Genomic DNA, 22,915 nt, shown 5'->3' on the forward strand with positions numbered 1-22,915 from the left:
TAGCATCTCTTTTAATGATCAGATTCCTTTCTTAGAGCCATATTTTTTTAATTCATAGTTATAACCAAAACAAAAGAATAATACTCATGAGCTTGGCCTTGTGTCTGTAGTAAAAGCAATGTACAAAAAATAAAATTTTTTGTACCATGGGTACATCAGCCTGGACAAGCCTGGTTTGAGTAGGGGAATATTTGGTGGCAAGGTGAACTTCTCACTTGAAAATCCCCAGATGCTATAGATGTCCTTTTTGAAATATGGGTAACATTAGACATCAGAAACTAGTCCAGAAACAGTAAAGAAAAAGTAAATGATAAATATCATTAAAAGTAAGAAAATAAAGTTATCACTATGGTAGGAAACTATTCTAAGTCCATATTAAATGCCATAGTTTGTAATGTAAGGTCATGGTCTGCTAAGCTTAGGAATCTCTCTTTTGAGGAAAAGGCATAGAGTGGCAAATCAGATTGTCCTCCACTTCCTGAGGGCTGTATAGTGCTGATAAGCACGGCGAGAGCAACAAGCGTTCTCTAGAGACGAGCTCCCAGTGCCTTCTCTCAGGGGTCTTGGGAACCAGCTGGTACAGCCTTCTGTGGTTTGGGATGTTTTGATGAAAGACTGCACAAAAATGTGACATAAAGGTCCTTGTAGATGAGAGGCTGGACAGAGGACAGCTACTCATTATGACTACTGGTGAGTGCTGAGGACACTTTTTTTTTTTTAAGTCAATGCAAAATTGCTTCTACTTTTTTCTTTTTTCTTTTTTTTTCTTGAGATTAAGAGTCTCTTACCATTTGTCTCCCTCCCAATCCCATCTTGTTTCATTTTTTCCTTCCCTACCCCTGAAACCCACACCTTGCCTCTCAAATTTGAGGGCACATTACTAAAGGGCAAGATTACTCTAGGGTCACTGCCATCAAATGGCTAATGTTTGACTTAACTTTAACTGAACACTTCAGGTTTTAGGCCATTATTAGTCTTATCTGTAACCATGGCCACAAATTTCAGGTTTAGGTATAACTGATATAAAATAAGTTACTTTACTCCATTTTGTTTCACATAGTTAGAGCCAAATCAGTGTAGACCTATGTGCAAATCAAGGATTTCTGAATGTTCAGAGAGAAAATAATGGCATGTAAGTTCATGACCAGACACTTCCCTAGTACTTCAGCTCATGGGGACGCTGGATTTGTGGGAGAAGTAGCGGATCTGCCGTTGCTTTGAGGTTCTCAGTGGAGTGGCCCTATTTCCTAAGTCTCTGTGGGAGAGCAGTGTCACTCTCCGTCCTTGTGTTTTCTCTCTCTTCTTCAAGTTATCCCTAATGGCATTAACCAAACCTCAGTGAAGCTGATGAAGATGCCAGAAAACCAAAGCTTAAAAGGAAGAGTTCAAAGAACTGGCAATACTGGAACTATTAAACTTGGAAGTATACATGTTAGGTCTCTTCAGATACATGGGAGCTGCTGAGTAATGACGATCTATGCTTGGTCCTATGTATTTTTTGGAAAGAAACAATGAAGTTCAAACACATAGCATTTCCTCAAAGCAGGAGGAGCATTAAGCAGTAAATCGCTCTCCTTTCTGAGATGGTTGGGCTCAGTGCTCTGGTTTTATCTTACTGCATTGCAGATAACCTCAAATCTAGTGACTTAAAACGACAACCATTTTATCATATCTCATGATTCGGTGGGTCAGGAATTTGGGCAAGGCTTGGGAGAATGATTCTTCTGCTCTAAGTGACTGAGGTCACTTGGTGGTGGGTGGTACACACTGGTAGATGGGCTGATTTGGGGAGCCCAAGATGACTTTACTATCATATATGGTACCTTGATGGAGGTTGCTCTAAGGCTGATTCACCTACGATGGCTGATCAGAGAATTAACATGTGGCTTCTCCAGCATGGCAGTCTCAAAGGAGTTGAGCCTTACATGGAAGCTCAGACCTTCCAAGGAGAGGATTTCAAGAGACAAGAACTGAAAGCCACTATTCTCCCAAGACCTGGGCCTTAGAACTTGTAGCATTATTTCTATCATATTCTTTCAGTCACAGCAATCATAGAGCCTGCCTAGAGTTGAGAGGTGGGAAGGTGGACCCCACCTCTCAATGGAAGCAGTAACAGCAATTTTATGGTATTTTATAATCCACCACCTTTAGGTAATAAACTCTGAGTGTAATCATTTTTACACTGTCTAACCTTGTATTTTTCCACTGTCTAAACTTGCTCAAACCAAAAAGATAAAAGGACGCTTTCTGTGTTATAGGTATCTGCTATTTACTAATAGGAAATACTCATTAGGACCCCTTGTATTTGAATTAGTTTCAGGGCTGGTGAAATATTGCTTAGATAATTACTTAAGTCCTGGAACAATGATTAGTGTGAAAACTAATAGGGTTTCATTAATCGTGTCAGCAGTAAGCTGACCAAGCATCTTTTTGAAAATGGCCGTTGTCTTTAGAGCTTAAATGTACTCAGTGTAACTCCTGGCAGTTGATGTGAGAACAATCTCTTAGTTACTCATCTTACTGCAACAGAGCTCTTTGTTTTTCTTCTCATATATTTATGTGTTTGTTTTTATAGAGTGATTTCTGACAGACACACTCAAAAGATGTTTTTCTGATCTTGCTTTCATTCTACGGAGACAGGAGGTAAAACTGAGCCTAAATGGGTCAAAGTGCTGAATATGGAAGGAGTGTCTGTAGAAGCATGTGGATTTCTTGGGTACTGAGTTGGAGAAGTTGGCCTTTAAATAGAAGTAAGAATGACCCTAGGAATAAGATCCTGGGTCTTCACCAGTCTGTGCCAGTCGTAACTACTTGGTTTCCCAAATTTCAGCCTCTAGGAACTTATCTGTCACACACCTATATCAGCCTTTGAAATAGACAGCCTTGACATACTATGTTTCTCACTTTGTATTCACTTGGGCCTTGGTACATCTAATTTCCCATTCATATACCCCAATGTGGCCATGCTCGCAACCTTATACCTTCCTCACTGACCTGAGTTAGACATTCCACCCCATACTCTCTTGACCTCATCCCTTCTTGACCTACCCACTATAGTTCTTAGTTTTGATCCAGTTTTTTTTTTTTTTTTAATTAGCAGTCTTTCTTAGCCTTTCTCTACAACATAGGGCATAAGGAACAAATTCTCATTCTTGAAAGTGTTCCCACTCTGACCCATACCCACCCGTCTGTGGCTGAAATCTCTGTAGATACCATTTACAAATGATCTCATGAGTCATTATAATGAATATGGAGAGCCCCGCCTCTTCTTGCTGGATACTGACCATCTTGCCACACCAAGCTAATTGCAGTTCGCCGGAAAGGTCATGCTCTTTCTCTTCTCTAGGCTGTTACATGAGCTCTTTTTTGTCAAATGATCTATATCTTACCTCTTGCTCTTTTTTTTTCATAATTCAAGTTTCTTCTCCATTAATAGACATTGTAAGGGAGACTTTTTCAGGCATTTTTTTTTCTCTTTATTCCCATGGTATGCTGGGCAGCTCTCTACTAATATAGTGTCCCCATGCACCTTATCTATTTATGTATCTGCCCCCCACCGCCTCTGGATATGAGATTTTTTCTGGGTAGGGATCATGGGACTTTTCATTGTTGAATTCCCACACTCTAGGATGATGGCAATGTTCAATAAATATTTGTTAAATTCGTGCTTCCACAATTAATTAATGCATGAATGGTTAAATAGATCATTGGAATAAAAATGGATTTGTGGTCGTAAGACTGGCTGGTGGGCTAGTTGTCAGGAGGATGGCTTGATGGTAGAAAAGGTGAATGAATGGATGATTTGGTTGGTTGACTATTAGCTTTGTAGTAATACTGGAAGAATGTTCATAAATGAAAACCTTACATCTGGAATTTTGTGACTTTTGATTGCACAAACTCCATTCCCTTCCATATTTTCATTATAAGTTTGTACATATTTTTGTTGTTATACTGCAGCTCTATGAAGAGTCTTGAAGTTGATTTTAATTCTGTATTCTTAAAAACTTTGAGAGACAAAAGATCTGAAGAATATACAGTAAACCTATGGTGAGTGCTGTGAATTGTGTAAGACTAATGATTCACTGACCTGTAGCCCTGAAGCAAATAATACAATATATGTTAATAAAAAATTTAAAAAAGAATATACAGTAAACCAAGGGTTGATTTCACCACTTGCTTCTATCTGTAGCTCGATTTGCCATGATGTGTGGCTTTCTAGACCTTTTTAGGTTATTTATCAATAGGCTGCAAATAATTATATTTATTTCTTTTACAGGGTTGATGAAGTGAAATTACTTGGAAAAATGTATTCATACAATCTCTCTCTCTCTGTCACTGTCTCTTTCTATCTACCTAGCATCTATCTACCTATCTTATTGTCTATCATCTATTTACCTATAGTTTGGCATGTGTTGTTGTTAAGTTTTTCTCCATATATTCCCAGAAGAATCTTGTGGAAATGTAAGTATTCTTGCTCCCCTTTGGTCACTGAAGCTATAAACATGAAGATTTGTTCAGAAGCATACAGGACTAGCAGGGGCAGAAACTAGAATTCAGAGTCTCTGGTGCTATCTGCAATTCATTGCTTGTTACTACTGCTAAAATGATTTTTAGAGCCACAGCATTATTATACAGTGTAGAATCCCAGCTGTCAGAGGGGGTGGGCTATCTCTTAGGCATGATGAATAGGTTTTATTTTGCGTGCCAACTCTAAATCAGTCGGTAATAGCTGCGTGGAGTACTGCATTGAGGAGAAGTCCTATCAGAGCTGTGATTATTCTGTGATGTTGCCATGAATGTAGGATCTACCATACACACTTGCTGTGTATTTTCCATCTCTGTTCTAAGACCACGAAAGGTGTTCGTTATGATAGGTGTTCACACTGGCTTGTCCATTGATTCACGATAATGATTTGTGAGATCCTTCATGGAAATGTATCTACAGATATTTTGCAGTTTCTGGAAGCTGGTGTTGAACTAAATACATTTCCTCCTTTGATGAATGTGGTTAATAAAATGAAAAGAGAGCAGCAAGGAAAGCTAACTGTGCATGAGTACCTATTAAAGTCATTTCCTTTAGAGGAGAAATGCTTGCTTTCCTAGCCAGGGTAGGTTATCTCCTGCTAAGGAAGGGTGGTTTCTTGACCACTTGTGGTTAGTAGTATGTTGTGTTGAAAATTAAAAATGTTCGCTTTTATGCAGATGCAAACACAATCACATTAACTTTATTTGAAGTTTTGATTACATTCTCGTTAATAAGCATATAATTACATTAAGCCAGTTTAACCATATAGCAACATGCATTTCATTTAAAAATTGGGTATTGGAAAGCTCGGCAAATGCTGGGGTTATTAATTACTTAATAGAATTAGGTATAATGCACATAAGGAGGTGACCAGCAGTCCTCATGGATTGCTGGTTCCCAGAAGAGTCTCAAAAGCTTAGAAATGTGGGTATGCAGATCAGAAAATTTCATTCTGGCTTCTCCCACTTTGTTTTTGTTTTTGCTAAGAATCATACCCTAGGCATATTGATAGATAATTTTGATCATAAATCAGCTTTGCAAATAAACAGCAGGTGGCCTTGCCAGTTGGAACATAATACAAATGATGTCAGCGTCTTCTGTCATTGGGTCTGCGTTAGCATTGGCTACTTGCATGATGGAGTCTGTATTACCTTTTAGTTGAGTCCTGAGCTGAGGTGATATGAAGGAAGGACACTCATATCACATAAGTGACATGAAAGACAACAGGGAATTAGTGGCTGCCCATCTTTCTACATGTCTGGCCACTAAATCTGCCAGATTCTTCAACTCATAGGGCTTATTCTCCAAAAATGTACCTGGGTTGGCATCAATGTGTGAAGGAGATGATCCCAGAGAGACAGATGAAATATAATCACTAATAAAAGAGACTAATTCCTCATTTTTCCTGTCCCAAGTTAACCTTGTTACTTTCTAGTCCTGTGCCCCCAAAAGAGTTAAAGTAAAGGATTCTTTACTTGGTTCCTGCTGATCAGGCCACAGTGTGACACCTCTTATAGAACGCACCATAAACTACATTATTTAATAGATCTGAGTATTGCACCTGCTATCTTATCTCCCCTTAGGTGATTAAGTTTCCCACAAATGCAATTTGTTAATATGGGGCCACATCTTCTCACAAGGTAAATCTGTGAAATTTGGCAGATAGTTGTTTTGCCGCAGGTGCAAGATGAAAGACCTTGCCCTGGCTTTGCCAAGAAGAAAAATGATGTTGTTCTCCATATCTGGGAAAAATAGTCTGACATAGAGTGTAGAACCTGATTCCAAAAAGGGGGTATAGAATTCTAGGGCCCAAATCATGCACTTCTCTACCTTCTGGGGAGTATATTACCTCCAAAAGGCTGAGTGGGAGATCAGAGTCTTGTTTTTACATGAAACCAGGTATTGAGCAAATCCCCTTGTTAAGAGAAGTCCTCTGATATTTGGAACTGCAGCCGTTTGTGATGATAAATGACGACTTTTACTCTTATGAGCTATGAGAACTTAATTAGAGCTTAATTAAGGCTAATGCTCAGAATCCTTTGGAAGGTGGAGTGATTAAAAACTAACTTCCATATTGAATAGTCACACTGAAAAGTAGTCTTTGAAATACATGGCATCTCCACTCTAGGGCTCCATGTAGTCCTGGCTGAGTCTCCACACCTAAGTTAAAGCAAGAGCTGACTATTTTGTGCATTAGAATTTCTGTAGCCAAGACTACAAGAGGCCCTGTACCCAGGTCCATCTCAGCTCCCTGTGCATTTATGCAGAAGGTCGTCTCTGAATCTGCAAATCCAGCTCGCCATACACGTGTCTCAGGGAGTCACTGGTCATGCTGGCTATCAATTTCCGATGGCCAGACACCCAGGGTCGACACACTTCTTCCCATTGCACGGTGGTGTTGGGCTGAATTTCACTGAAAGGATGACAAAGAGAGGAAAGGTTTTACTTTCCAGAGAGGCAGATCCAGTTCCCCACCTTAATCAGGAAGCAGTGAGAACCCCTGCTTCCATCACATGCTCTTTTTCTCTCAGTTGATGGTAGAGGAGACAGAAGGGCTGATTTTAGCAGTTCCAACCCAAATGAGGTCCCTAGATGGGGATGTGCCAATGACAGACTCATTGGGTCATCGTTCCTTCCACTTGGGTGCATCGACTGGCATCTATGGCCATGGGGTAGATATGGTTCATCCAGTGCATGGTGAAGGGCTGAGTCTCCCACCAGGCATGAGTCAACTGAGGTCTAGCTTATACCCCAGCCTCCACAGTAGCCTCATGAATGTGACTGATCTTCCTGGGCTCATTTTGGGTCACTCTAGTTCCTTCCTGAATTAGACTCCTATCTGAATCCCCAGCTGACTTTGCTAAGGTCCAGCTATTCTAATTGGTTCTTGCCAATCCCTTTGGGATAGACCTTGTTCCCAGGCCCAAGATCTGGATCATAACCCTACCTGCTGCCAACAGATGGAGTGTTTGCATGCTCCATAATTCATAATTCTGTTTAACCACCAAATTGGATCCCTGTGCCTATGCACCTGTCTGCTACTCAATTGTATCCATCTTGATAATGGGGCTGGCCTTTAATGGTTCTGGTACTCTTGTCTCCCTCTGCAGCCTATGCTCTGAGGTTTTTCTAAGCTTCATGGCCAATCCCACTCCAGTGAATGACTGAGATCAACCAGGGTTGGGGAGATTTAGGCTTCTCTGGGATGCTTCACATATATTACACTATGGAAGCCTCAGGCGGAAGTTACATGCAGGTTTTACATGCATGAGAGCCCCTCGAGGTAGGTACTATTTGACACACTGAATAATTAAGAAAAATGGAGGAATAAACAAGTGAAGCAGTTTTTCCAAGATCACACAGCTGTGAATGGGCGGAGACGAGATCCTGAGGACATTTATGGGATCTTCCACATGAATAGCCTGATGGCCCAGACCATGGATGAACAAAAACGTGCTGGGGAAACTGAAGAGTGTACTCATGCTTAGATATGAGGAACATGCTGTGCAGAAGAATTCTGTGAATACATCCCTGGTGGAGGGTGCTTCCTACTAGTACCATGGAGGGACTGAGGGATCAAAGGAGCTGGCGATGCTGTAGCTTCAGCATGTGAGGAGTGGTTGGAGGGGTCACGAGGAAGGGGAACTGCCAAAGAAAGTCTGGAGTGGTTCAAAGGCCTCAGCTGTGTGATCCCCTATTTGCCCTGAGGGGCCAGGACCATAGAGCATCACCTTAAATACAGCCAAAACTCAAGGAGAAATGGGGGCTACATACCTGTGCTTGACCTATTCTATGTAAAGTCAAAACCCCCAAATTTCCTCAAATAGAGCTAAAACAATATCCATTTTAGATGGCAGTGGGTGTACATCCTCTGGGATAGATTTCTAAACCTTAGAAATGTGGACTCTAAATATGAAATCCCTTCCAAGTCTTCTACCTGTGCTCCGTGAACTGGGAAAGGCATCTAAGGCCTTGGGGACTCCTCTCTTTGGAACTGCTCCAGGCATGGACTCTGCCACTGCTGGTCTAAATGTCTCAATTAATTTGGTATTTGCTAATTCTCTTCTTTATTTTTGTTCTTTATAAATGTGGTTCTATAAATTATTTTCACCCATTATATAAAAGCCAAACTGGGTGAAAAGTATACCCATATAACCTAGATAGGTATTGTACAAACTCAGTAAATTGATTTTATGATTCAAGGTTTGAAAAACATTGTCCTCATCATGTGTTTCCTTGCCTATAAAAGGCAGACACTACAGAATATTGAATAGAGTGTGGGGGCACCTGGATGGCTCAGTTGGTAAAGTGTCTGCCTTTGGCTCAGGCCATGATGCCAGGGTCCTGAGATCAAGCTCCATATTGGGCTCTCCACTCAGCAGGGATCCTGCTTCTCCTCTCCCTCTGCCTGCCACTCTGCCTACTTATACTTGCTTGTGTTCTCTCTCTCTCTCTCTCTCTATCAAATAAATAAATATTGAAAGGAAGAATAGAGTGTGGAGAGGGGTGAATTATTATTTGTATTTCACTTAGAAGCATGGCATATATGGCAATCGCCAAGTGTCATATAGATTTGTATTACTGTTGTTGTTGCTATAATTACTATTATTAACACAATCACCCTTGTGGTTGTTGTTTCCTCTGCCTGAACTCCGCAAAAGAACTAGGAAAGTAAGTTCCTCCTGCCTGTTTGCAGAGAAACAGTTCTCTGTCCTCAATTTACAGTGATTAATTCAATATGAATACATGTTTTAAGATATTTATTTCTCAAGAGCTGGGCTATTTTTACCCTGATCCATTCATTCTTTCTTCCCTGGTTTCCCCAAGTGATCAATCAGAAACACTTTGCAAAATAGTTGTCTTGCTTCAGGATCTGGCCTGGGGCCATGTAACGCAGGTGACTACCTCAAATAGAAACTATAATCCCTGAGCTTCACTTCATTATTGACTCTCACTCATAAACTCAGCCCCATAATAATATTCACATATGTATCTCAAACATGTATAGATGTCTACTCAAGACTATCATACAAAGATATTCATACATGAAGACGCACATGCATGTCTAAGTATGCATTTATTTATAGATAAATATGTCCAGAAAGAGAAAAGAATCACTCACCCATATTGGTAAGTGGAGTAATACTGGAATAATCCTATTTGCCTGAGGAAAGATGTTGTGATAAATGGTTCTCAGTTAATGTGCTGAGCTATCAAGATACACTGGCCATTTATCATCTTGAATGCATACAGGCAAATGGGATTATTATTACAATAAACTGCAACTATCTATGGGTTGTTCTCCATGTGTCTAGCCCTCAGCTTCTGTCCTACTAAAGAAACTCAAATTGAAAAAAAATCACAAAGTCGGGGAACTTTTCTCTCGAAATAACTTACTGAACCTGATCATTTTTTAAAGACAAAAATGAATCTGGAAGATGAATTATTTGATGTTCTGGAAGTATCAGGTGGAGAAACTCGAAAACTGAGAGTCTGTGGGGGCAGCACTTTCAAGCATCTGAGATAGGTGGGAGGTGGTGGCAGAAGGCAGGAAGGTGAAGCATCTTGGAGCACAGTTGGCTCATACCCTGAGCAAAGAGTGAAACACCACTGCTTTCCTCATTCCTAGTTCAATCCCCTATTCTCTAGCTCTTGCCTTCCAGGACCCCTGCTTTGAGCTTGATGCCCTTTGTCTTCTAAGGCCCTGGCAGGACTATGGGTGGATACGTAGGGGTAGTGATTCCCTTGATTATTCAAGATGTGTATCCTAGAAGGGAATACAATCTTGTGAACGATTCTGTTTCTACACATTGCTCTTTTTAAGGGTCCAAGTTGTTACATGGATCTGTCACTCTTAGATCAGATCTTGGCAGCATAGGGTACCTTGGAGTGCTTATAATTATCTGACAATATGGATGTGGGTGCTGGCTGGCTCAGGTCTTGGTTGTGAATGTGTGCGCTGGAGTCAGGAGGAGACAGGGTAAGTAGTGCTCTCTCCAAAGTCCTAGACCAACCCTAGATCGTAAATATTTTCCCTCTCAAGTTCTTTCCAATTTTTGACAATCTCAGAGAAATAAAGCTACCCTGGTGTTGGAGAGATCCACCCCCTGCATCTGGATCCCCATAAGAGATTGAGGACCTTGTTTTCTGTCTATTAGCTATCTGCCATAGCTGTGTTGGAAGTAACGGCAAATAGTACCTTAAGGAAGAGTGTGGGCAGGGCATTTGCCTTGTGTCCATGTAAGGGCTGGACTCTTCCATCCTTTCCATGATTCACTCCACTTTGCCCTACTGCAATGTCAGATATTACCCATAAGCACTTGGACACTCCACCCACTTAGAGCCCTATGCATCCCAAATGGTGGGTCATTCCACTGTGTGAAGATTAATTTTTCTTCTAACACACAGATTGTCCCTTTTCATGCATTGGTCTGTGATCAAGGTGGGATTTTTGGCACAGCCAACGTGTGCTGGTAGTAGGAGGTTCTAGTACCCGCAGACGAGGTTTCTAGGGTTACGGTTTGAGGACGAAAAATTGGATGCAGCAGGGGGTTGTTCTGAGGAAGAAACGTGTTTCACTTTGCCTGAGTGATTCTCGCATCTGATTCGAGTGGGAAGGTGTGAGAAGGGGTGAGTGAGGCTGTCGTTTCTGACGAAAGCAGGGCTATCACTGCTGACCTCTCCCTCTCGCTAAGGATGACTTCTAATTTAATTCTTTTTTTCCCTTCAGCGTTCTTATTAGCACAGGAAGCATTGTTATGTTCTGTGCTTGCATTTTTAAAAAAGCACTCAAATTATTTTCCCTGTTGTTTATTGCATTCACTGGCAGCAGGCGTCTCTTGGACAATGGGATTGCAGAAGCTGTGAACACTGTAATTTGAAAGAAATGCAGAGAGCCCTTAGTGGGCAAATTGTTCTTTAAAGGCAACCCAGAAGGGGTGAAGGAGGCCTTGGACTGATCCCACAGATTCAGAGGGGGTAACTTCCAGAAAGGGTGTTAGGGAGATTCCTAACATATCTCTTCACCAGGCACTTTCTACAGCCCTCCACCTCCCCTTCTATGCTTCAGAAGTTCACCCCACAGGAAATATGCTAGACTGATTGATGCTGACAGGGACTTATTTATGGTAGAAATGAAAGTATTAAGCCTCAAAGATTGGGATCCATTCTGGGTGTCACACTTTAAGAGGAGCACAGATGACCTGGAGTATGTGGGAAAGCGGGGGAAGATAAAGCCACGTTAGGAGGGGTCAGGAGAGGGTTAGAGAAGATGTGACAGGAGTTTGCAAATATTTCTAAGGCACCGATGGAAGAGAGATGGGCTTTATTCTGTGCTGACCCAAACGACAGAATTGGGATCACCAGGTAGGATCAGAAGATAGAACTGTTTTTGAACAATGAGAGCTACCTGACTGTGGAATGGGCTGTCTTGTTGGGGGACACTCTTTGTCAGCAGAACTCACAGAAGCTGAGCCACTATAAGGCACAAACTGATGGGACTAGATGTGAAAGAAGCAGTCTCATTCATTTTATCACAGAGCCTGAGGTAGTTACTGGTCCCCTAAATAGAGAACCAAGTCTGAAACTCTTTAGGCTCCCCTTTATTTTACAGAAGCAACAGTTCTAGAATGCTTCTATCAGGGAAATCTGGAAGGTGGGGCTGGGAAGAAAGGACCCTTGAAAAGGGACATCTTTCAGCATAATATCTGACACAAACTAGATACTCCATGTACATTAGTAGAATTGACACCTGAGGAGGTGGTATGGCAGAATGCTTGAAACTTAATTTCTGAATCAGCCACCCTGAGGCTGAATCTGGGCACCTCTTACAAGCTGTAAAACTTGGGGCAAACCAGCTGACTTCTCAAAGCCTCTGCTCCCCAAAGGGTGATGATAATAGTACCTATCTCATTAGGGTCGTTGTAAGGATTAAATGATGGAAATGCCAGTCAAACCAACCCTACTTTTACCCCCTGACTCCTAGAAATGGCCAATAAGAAGGCAGCAGCTTCTCAGACATATTCATCAGGTATTAGATGTAGGTTTGGAAAAGACAGAGAAAGCTAAGCCTGCCCACAGTCCCACGTCCCTTGTCACCTTCTCAGTCCCCAACTCCCACCTTACCGGAACATCTTCCTCCTTGGCTTCAACACTCCAGGACCATCCAGGTGTATCCACACATTCCTCAGAGTTTCTTTTAGAGGATTGGTGAACTCAACTGTCACCACCATGTCAGAACCGACCATCCTGGCGCCGCGGACCTAAGACAGGAGTTGGAGGAGAATGCAACTCATTAGCAGTGCATGAAACCTTTCTGCTCTCCTGTGTCCTTAGCCATCTTCACTTTTGCTGGTTCTACAGAACGGTTATTTTCTGGCAATAGAACTCGTGTGATGAGGATAGCTGATTGCTTTGACTGGGGGATACCTATTGAGACAAAGATGGAAAATTACTAATTAGGATCACACTCTTTTCCTCATTATAAAAACCACCCTAATTAGAGCTCAGGTTAATAGCCGTGACCACCAGCTGCTCTTTCTCAGCAGGAGGTGGAAGTGTATTTGGTGAAGCAACACATTTCCACGGTGAGGGTGGCCAGGCAGACTCTGCTTCTGGACAGGACTCAAGTTTCCTGCCAGCACACAGGGGATTCCTGTGTTCAAGAGGAAGAAAACGCTCCAGGGGGGCTGAGCCTTCTCACCTTTAGGTACACTAGAAAGAAATATGGCCAAAGAGGGAGACTTCACTGTGGAACTTGAAGAAAAGGAATCTGGATACTAAGGCAAAAAAAGAAAAAAAGACTTCTCATCTGCAATTACAATGTCTGAGTCCAACAGAGTCTAAGCCCTTTGTTGGCAAGTTCATCTATGACTAGTCTCAGAAGTATCAGGTATTTGGCAAAAGATCTCATGAGGTGGCCAGAGTTCAAGGTCAGTTCAGCACTTACTAATAGTGGGGCCTTGGGTGAACTTCCTCAACCTTTTTGAGATTCAGTTTTCCTGTCTCTAAGACTGGACTGACATTCCAGTGGGATCATTGATGTGAAATGCCATTATTATTTGCTCCTAGGCTGTGTTTACTAGGTTCCAGAAATAGTACGTTTTCCCAACACCAACACAATGAGCTGGAAAATGGCCCTGTGGCTCTGGGGTTGGTTGGTTTGTTTGTTTAAGAGATAATATGTGCCAAATGGATAGATCCGACTAACCTCTACACAACTTGGGAGATAATAGTAGTAGTTCCTACCTGTGAGGAAAGGGTAGAATGGGATTATGCATATAAAGCAGCAAACTCGCTGTAGGGCACAAGGCAAAAGCCCCATACTTTATAGCTCATACTGTTTTTGGAATAGCAATGCTCAAGGTAGGTTGTTTTATTCACCATATATTTAGTGCACTTTCAACTCCAACATCTAGCCAGTGCCCAGCAAATATTTGTGAAATTAGGTTAACTGCTTAACAATGGAATTTATTGACTGAGTTTCCTATGTAAGGACCCAGCCATTTTTATACCTTATTTCTTTAAGTGTCATATACTATAGAAAAAAATCATATGGAAATGAGACTTTCTTATGAACAGAGGAAAAGAGGAAGGGCAATTCCCAGAGAAAAAGACTCTCACTGACTGACTTTGCAATAAAGAACATATCTTCCTGGGCTTTACTCTTTAAGACACAGTTTGTGTCTAAATTTACGTCTATGGAATTTTAAAAATCTATGAGAAAAATGAAAATTGCATCCAATTCTCCATGTTTATTACATTCAAATCAATATCTGCTGGGTGGGATGAGGGGAGTGGTCGGGTCAGAGGGATCAGGGGTAGAACAGACAATGATCATGGTGCTGACCACAGCATGTGTCATCAAGAGAGCAGAGATCATAGGCAAGTGGTTTCTCCAGTGCTTCGCCAGTGGTCTTCAGCCTGCTATGCATACAGAGTCACCTGGGGAACTTTAAAATCACAGAGGTCTAGGCCTACTCCCAAGCAATTAGCTCAGAATCTCAGACGGAGCCTGTAATAAGTTTCTTCTAAGCACCCCTGTTGACTTCTAGGAGTCAACTTAGAAAAGTGCTCCCTAGGTGAAAATCTCCGATGTAGAAAAAAACACTTAGAAGACAAGCTGAAATTTTCACCCCCCTTCCCAGATGTCCTGCTTCTCTCAATATATACGTTGGAAGTACAAAAGTGCTTTATTAGAATACTCTGAGTTCTCTTGGTTTCATTTTCGAGTGTGGCCAACATATTTTTCCTAAGTTGGCAAAAAAAATTTCAGAACACTTCTAGATTTTTAAATATGTAAGATAAAGATAATATTTACAAAAGCTGTCTGAATTGGAGAAAGTGGGGCTGCTTCAGAGACCCTTTTGGTAAAAGTCTGATCACTTTAATTTCGGGGAGGGGTGGATATTTTGTAGCCATCTGCTGTCTTCATGGCATGCTATTATAGGTATGGACAGAAGCCCCTTACAAAAATCTGGTAATAGCTACTGACCCTTCCTCAACACAGACACACAAATACAAGATACATACACCTCTCACCAGTGGTTTTTGCGGGATTCATTACAGACCCAGAAGATCTATCCATGGACCTCCCCAGGCTCATGGGCTGCAGAGGAAAAATGATTTCTATGTGTGAGGCTAGCTCTACAGGAAAATTCCTGCACTGTGGAAAGCAAAGCGTACCTTTCCAGGTCACTTTTGACAGTGTTGGGAAATTAAGTGTTTGAAAGTCTGGCCTCTGTTCTTTGGGTTTTCATGGACAGGCTTTAGATTTGGCCATGATTCGAAGATTAAGCCTTCTCACATAACTTCATGCACCATGCCTAAGCAGTTTCCCTTCAGATGTTATTTCTGTAGCCGGCTGCTTCCATGGATGTGTAAATATTCCCTGGGCTTCCCCAATCTTGAGTAGGCAGGAGGCCAGGGAGAAGTGGGAGGGTGAAAGGAGAGGTCTCTTCTCAGGTTGTAGAGTGTTTCTTTTGCAATTAACAAAGATTCAGTGTCCCTTTCCTGACATTCATCTCCTGCACCCAGAATGTAAACTTCCTTTGCCTGACTACTGAGATGCTAATGAACCTTAGAGACTCAAACCAGCCAAATGTAAAAGCCTGCCTAACAGTTCACATCACTGTTTCTGTGTGGGAGACTAAGTGGAGATATGTTCCTCCCTTCTTTTGAGGAAAACGGACATAGTATTTTCACAGTACGTGTTGATTGAAGCGAGGCGCCATGCTTTGGTATCTGCCAAAAGCTGAGAAGACCATTGTAGATGAAAATGTCCAAATCCAGTTCTTTAAGGAATCGGCACTGTTTCCTTTTCTTTAATGCTGTAAAAATAATTCCCTATCATTGTCATTGTATTTCTGAATTTCTTGCTCTTGCAAGAAGTTAAACAAAGGGAGCCTTGAGCAACCCAGAGAAGGTTAGGTCAGGAAAAAACTCACTTATGAGAAGAGTAGCCATTACTCAGTCCAGAGAAAAGGATAAAGTGTATGTCATTCTTCATGACATCAAAGTCTCTTCTATGTATTTGATAGTCCTTATTGTTCTCAATATTCTATTTAAAATATCTTCTTTTAAAATTTTTAAAAGATTTTATTTATTTATTTGTCAGAGAGAGAGAGAGTGTGAGCACACAAGCAGGGGGAGCAGCAGGCAGAGGGAGAAGCAGGGACCCCAATGTGGGACTCAATCCCAGGACTCTGGGATCATGACCTAAGCCAAAGGCAGACACTTAACTGACTGAGCCACACAGGCATTTCTAAAATATCTCTTTTTAGGGCCCCTGCGTGGCTCAGTCAGTTAAGCGGCTGCCTTCACCTCAGGTCATGATCTCAGGGTCCTGGAATCGAGCCCCACATCCAGCTCCCTGATCAGCGGAGAGCCTGCTTCTCCCTCTCCCTCTGCTTGCCTCTCTGCTTACTTTGCTGTCTGTCAAATCAATCAATAAATAAAATCTTTAAAAAAATCTGTTTTTAAATATTGACTTGGAAATGATGCTTTCCTAGTTAAACATTCACCGATACTGACATACTGAGTTCTTGTCTTTTGTAGGACTTCATGATAATGAGAAACTATTTTGATTCTTTGGTCAAGGAGAAAGTTACTGATAGGCATGCACACACACACACATATTCGCTCTTTAATCCTCATAACCCTATGAGGTAGATGCCGAGTCTCTGTTTTCCAGAGGAACTGAGGCACAGGGAAGTGAAGTCACTTGTTGAGTTCACATGGATAGTTAAGTAGGGAAAGTAAGGGAGAAGGCAGGCAAACTGGTACCAGTCACTGCTCAGCCATACCCCCCACACGGACTCTGACTGTAGGCCTGATAATAGCATCTCGCATAATTTTCAGTGTTTTTTCAGTAAGGAGGCTTATGTTTCACTTACATTATCTTTTCATCCTCCCTACAGCCCTCCTCATGGGCTTGGGGGCAAACATTATCATTATCTTCATTCAATTGACATCAGTCTGACAGATGATAATCAAAGAACCCAAGTGAACGTCTCTCGTAAACTGGCAGAACCCAGTGAGCAATCTAGGTCTTTCTGACTCCAAAACATTCCTCTTTAAGCCCTACATACACTGTCATCTCTGACAGCAGAGAGGCAAAAATAGTGACTTTTTTTCTGACAGAAGTAGCTGCTTTATCTTCTGAAATCCACTTACGAAATCATTCATGATATTAGCTTAGGCTACATTAAACTTCCAGGTAAGCACAGTGACTTGACCCTGAACTAAATTTGAAAATGTATGTATAACCCAAGTCTTTGTTTTTTACTTCATGGGGGAGAGAATCCAATTCCTACACCAGAGTAAAACGTGACAAGGTAGCCCCGGGGCCTTGACACATTACTTGACGATAATAGGATTCTCTATTTAAGGTAAAGATAGAAATGTAATTTTAGAAAATAACCGGTAGCCTAAACAGAGTGGGATCATATGAAGGTAGATAAGATTCATTATTCTTGAGGTTTTACTTTGTATATCTGTTTCTTTTTTAAGATTAAATATAGCAAATGGGAAATGTATAGAGAAAATTATGTCTCAGGCACCCCAGTTAGCAGTGATTTTTCATTTCTGTTCTCAAATACAGGTTGTTCAGTAGCTGTGCTGAGCAGGGAAATGGAAATGCACGCTTATAGTGGCAGGGCTCGCGCAGAGACCTCATCTAGGATGTGCTCTCCTGGCTGATGAAGCGTGTGTACGGTCTGCTCCTCTGTGACAAACAGCCATGAATGGGCAGAGAATCAGCTCCCCGAGCATGGAAAGCCATGGCTGGTGGTGCCCCATTTGGGAACCTTTGGGGTACATAGGTTACACCTGCTCAGAGCCCCTCAGGATGGCACCCCATAGACTCACATCCTTATTTTTCTCCACAGATTGAGAAGACAGTGCTAAGGGGGACAATTGCAGCGGGTGGGACACAGAACAGGACCACAGTTGGGGAAAGCTGAGGGAGTGCTGAACTCAGGGTGTGAAGACCAGAGAATGCTGCTGTGTGTCCTCAGACCAAGTCCTTCCAACTGTCTGGGCCTTGTTTCCCTGTGTGGTTCTTGGGAGGAAATGTGAAATCATCTGACAGACATATGAAACATGGCGCTTATTGAATCTAAATGCAATTGATGTTTAGAGGGAGAATCTTAAATTGCCAGCATGACCACGAGAACTTCCTCACCCATAAGTCCTCTTCTGTGGAAGGACAGATATGGTTTCTCAGGTACTGGAGTAAAGAGCCACAACGAGAGAAGCTGCCAGCCTCCACCAACACTTGAAAGAGAAGTGGAGAAGCTCAGGTCCCCACGCCCAGCAGCCTCCCTAGTGACCTATCATCCTCCTGGTGGTCCAGACATGCAGCAGAGTCATGGAGAACCCAAGGGAGGTTGGAACGGATAAATATGCTTGGATGGTGACATTGGAGGGTTCTATTGGTCAGGGTTTAGGAGACAGAACACAGTCTTTGTTTTCTTCCTTCCTTCCTTTCTTCCTTCCTTTCTTTCTCTCTCTCTTTCTCTCCCTCCCTCTTTCTTCCTTCCCTCCCTCTTTCTTTCTTTCTTTCTTCCTTCCTTTGTTTCTTTTTCTTTCTTTCTCTCTTTCTCTCTTTCTCTCTCTTTCTTTCTGCCTTTCTTGCCTTTCTTGCCTGGGTGGAAAGTTTCAGATGTTTATGCTGTCACAGAACAAAATGATTTACCCAGTAGCTGTCACGGGGGCACTCATTCCTCAAGCAGTCCTGCAATTTTACCTTCCCCTCCAGGATAGAGGCATGTGAATTGGGATGCTGGAGGAGCAGGGCTCAGGCACTCCCCACGGCATGGGGGCTTTGGGAAGCATGAGCAGAGGGGGAATGAGGAGGATTCTACACTTAACCTCAGTAAGACTGCCGAGTTCCAGTGAAGAAAAACCAATAGTGTTTCAAATCAGAGCAGATGTGGATGTGAAGACAGTGCTGGGGTTTATCTGTGCAAGTTAGGCAAGGACACCCCCTTTTCGGGGCAGATGCTGTCCCTGTATGGTACAGCAGGTGGTGAGTGGGCTGGATTTGGTTTCCTCCTTGCATCCCCCATCCTCAGGCTGGGTTATCTGCAGTGTTGGCCTGGAGTGGGGCCTGCCCAGAGGAAGGTCTCAGCACACTCCTGGGCTGGAGGTGGGGGACACTGGGGACATTTCCTGTGGGACCTGTGTGGTCCTCAAGGCTGCAAGCCCAGAGGACATTCTGCATGTTGATTTCTACGAATCACCTCCCTTCGTTGGCCCTGTAGGCACCGCAGCCAACCTGAGCTAGAACAGAGCCACGGCACTTCTGGAGCTGACTGAGGGCAGCCATCGCTGGAAGGGAAATCAGCAGTCTCTCCCCATTTCAGAGAAAAAGTCAATAGAAATGTTCCCGGTGTTGAAAGAGTTTTTCTCTGGTAATTTTTTTCAAAAGCATGTGCTACAACTTATTTGCAGAGTGCACACCAAGTAACGGTTTGTTGGATGGACTGAATACCTGAATGTGTAAGTGTGTGAGGGGCTGGAAGGGAGGAATTAAAGGGAGGGAAACTCTTTCAGCCAACGGAGCAAATAAGCAAGGAGCACATGCCTGTTACCGTCTTGCTCACAGGGCTCTTGCCCATCACCTAGTGGGGACTGGGCCCAACTCGGGGTGGGAGGAGGCAGGGAGGCATGTCAAAATGGTATCAAAAAAAGCTTGGAGGGCGCCTGGGTGGCTCAGTGGGTTGGGCCGCTGCCTTCGGCTCGGGTCATGATCTCGGGGTCCTGGGATCGAGTCCCGCGTCGGGCTCTCTGCTCAGCAGAGAGCCTGCTTCCCTTCCTCTCTCTCTGCCTGCCTCTCTTGTGATTTCTCTCTAGCAAATAAATAAATAAAATCTTAAAAAAAAAAAAAAAGCTTGGAAACTCTCAATTGTTCTCATTTTAAATGCTTAAATGATTTTTTTCCTTTTAATTTGGGGGTGCCTGTGTGTTCATGGTTGTAATTTTTTTTTTTTAATTTTATGTTTTTATTCTAATTCCAGTTAGTTAACATACAGCGTGATGTTCATTTCAGGTGCACAGCGCAGTGATTCAACACTGCCTCCCGACACCCAGTGCTCTTCGAGACAGGTGCACTCCTTAATCCCCATCACCTGTTTCAACCAGGCCCCCACTCCCTCCCCTCTGGTAGCCGTCAGCTTGTTCTCTATAATCAGAGTTTGTTTGTAGGCTTGTCTCTATCTCTCTCTCTTTTTTCCTTTGCTTGTTTGTTTTGTTTCCTAAATTCCACATATGAGTGAGATCATATGGTATTTGCTTTTCTCTGATTTATTTTGCTTATATTCTCTAGCTCCATCCATATCACTGCAAATGGCAATATTTCCTTCTTTCTATGGCTGAATACTATTCCATGATACACACACACACAGACACACACACACACACACAAACACACCACATCTTCTTTATCCATTCATCAACCGATGGACACAGGCTGCTTCCATATCTTGGTTATTGTAAATCACGCTGCTATAAATATCTGGATCATGGTTGCAGTTTTTTCTAACCACACACATAGGAAGTGGTTATGTTTTCTCCTAGCAAAACTGTCCCTGGTTCATATGAGGAGATTAGTTCTTTCGGTGTATTGTGACGTCCTATAAAGGCTGCAGGACGGGTGCCACATGACAATACTACAGAGCTGTTTTATTATGGCACTTGGATGAGCTCGTTTCCCAGATCCTGAATGGAGGTCATCTGAGGAACATGGGAATGCCTCCTCTCTCACAGTCTCATGCCAAGCACTATAAGAGTGGTCTCCTTCCTGTGCATGTTCCCCAGGGAACAGAGCACACCCTGCACACCTGGTGGTCAGAGTCGATGCCACCAGGTGAGGTTACATTTGCTCTAGACCAGAGGGCCACATGCTACCGAAGCAATTCTCAGGGGTGCGCCTGCTGGATTCCCAGGCACAGATTGGACCAGGCGTGGAGGGAGGCAGGAGATATTTATCAGCAACTACCAGGTCCTGGTGTGGGCTAAGCAGTCTCACAAACATCCCTGATGTTAATGCTCACAACTTGGAGTTTTGCATAGGATTGTACTGAGTAGTAATTAATAATTATTCATAATATTAATTAAAAGAGTAATTATTATTAATTAAAATAAGAATGAATAATTAAGTGTTATTCATGCGACAAAAGTGGGCTCAGAAGTTCAGAAAGACGATGTGTGTGAGATGGAGAGAAAGGAAGAGGAGGGAGAGGAGGAGGAAGAGGAGAGAAAGCAAGATGGTGACCAGGTGTGAGTGGTTGAGTATGTGCTATGATTACCATGGTTTCTTGCTAGACTCTTTATGGGGATTATTTAAATGATCCCTCCCAGAAACCCAACCAGGCCAGGACTCTTATCGGATCCATTTTACGTAGAAGGAGGTCAGTAATTAGCCCAAAGCAGCTCACATGGGATTATGAATTCAGGTGATCTGACTCCAGTCTTTGGAGTCACTATGCTGTTCTAACTCTCTACAGAGGGACTGCTGGTGTCCCTCCTGGGGTTCTCATCTATTTGGCTAAAGAATCTGAAAACTGAAGCCTTCACTGGTAATGGAAATCCACCAGAACTGTTTCCATGTTACACACCACAGATTGCAAGCCAGCCAGTCTCTAGCCTGGAGAACAGCCAGATTCCCTCCACGTCCCTGCCCTCTCCAAAAAGTAGCTGTTCACTAAAAATCAAAATGGTGAAACTTTTCTTGACGTACAGCATCTTACAACTATCAACACATGAGAAAAACTCCATGTCTGATTTTAATAAAACATACTTTTCTCTTCAAAATATTTTGATAGCACTGATAAAGAGCTGCGTGCTCATTAAAGTTTAATGAGTGTCTCTCCCTGCCATTTTCCACATGAGGATCATACACTATGACTCACGCATGGTGGCTGCCGGGAGTAGTTAACTGGGAGCACAATTTAACCCAGTCCCAATCTTTGTTTTCACAGGGACACATGCAGCCCCAGACGGTGTCCATTAGGGTATAAGCACATGTCCGCTGACCTTCCTGCTTTGAGAGTGACATAGGTTCAGACAGTTGGGAGCAATAGTGTTCCTGGTTGATCTTTATTTGCTCTAAAAAGGGAGGGAGGTAAGAAGAGGGGCACACCGGTTGCCAGGCGACTCCAATCTCAAGGCAAAGCTGGGGTCTCCCAGAAGAGGGCAGTGCCTTGGACAGAGGTTTATCTTCATAAGTCTCCTGCTGTCTGCCTTGACTCCATCCAGGGCAGGCCTTCTAGATCTTTCTGTAGGCTGCCTACCGCTCTCCTTGCTTTTGCTCCCACTTTCTCCTAGCCTCTGGGGTGGTCTTGGACCCACGCCTGCCGCTCGAGATTTTATCCGTTCATTGAGGATTGTCTACTGTTCTACCACCTTGAGTTTTGGTGCCTCGACCTGATGTGATCTCTCCTTCCCAGAAGAACACATACCCTCTGTTAAGGCAGGCATTTTCCACGGAAGTTCCCATGTAAGAGCAATGCAGCCTTGGGGTTATCTGCACAGACTTCCAGTCAGAAAGACTCCACTCCTTCCCTGACCAGCACGTTATTACGGGCAAGTCAGTCATGGACAGAATAGTGACCATACTAACGACAGCCACCCGATGTTCGGTGTTTACCGTGTATGGGGCATTAGGTATCCATCAGCTTATATACTCACAACAGCCTATGAGGTGAGTATGGCGATTTGCAGACGAGGAAAAAGAAGCTATGAGAGATTCAATGTTGCATCAAGGCTCACACGCATGAGAAAGTAGGCTTTGATCTCACCGCCTTTTGTCCCAGAACCCATGTTTTTTATCATGATGCTACCACCCACTTGGGGGCTCTGTTTTCTCATCTGTAAAATGGAGACTGCAAT

At 42.9% G+C, this 22,915-nt stretch overlaps 1 protein-coding gene across 2 annotated transcripts in view; it reads right to left on the bottom strand.

The window, feature by feature from the left end:
• Positions 1-5,229: 5,229 nt before the first annotated feature.
• F13A1 (coagulation factor XIII A chain) overlaps positions 5,230-22,915 on the bottom strand; it is a 167,188-nt gene continuing 149,502 nt past the window's right edge. For both annotated transcript variants that reach the window (XM_046004210.1, XM_046004209.1), the window contains exons 14-15: positions 12,650-12,786; positions 5,230-6,938 (exon numbers count right to left, since the gene is read on the bottom strand). In XM_046004210.1, coding sequence (XP_045860166.1) covers positions 6,785-6,938; positions 12,650-12,786 — 291 coding nt within the window. In that variant the 3' untranslated portion in view covers positions 5,230-6,784. The remainder of the gene's footprint in view (positions 6,939-12,649; positions 12,787-22,915) is intronic.

The sequence above is a fragment of the Meles meles genome, chromosome 5 (assembly GCF_922984935.1).
Source record: "Meles meles chromosome 5, mMelMel3.1 paternal haplotype, whole genome shotgun sequence".
In the NCBI taxonomy this organism is placed as follows: Eukaryota; Metazoa; Chordata; class Mammalia; order Carnivora; family Mustelidae; genus Meles; species Meles meles.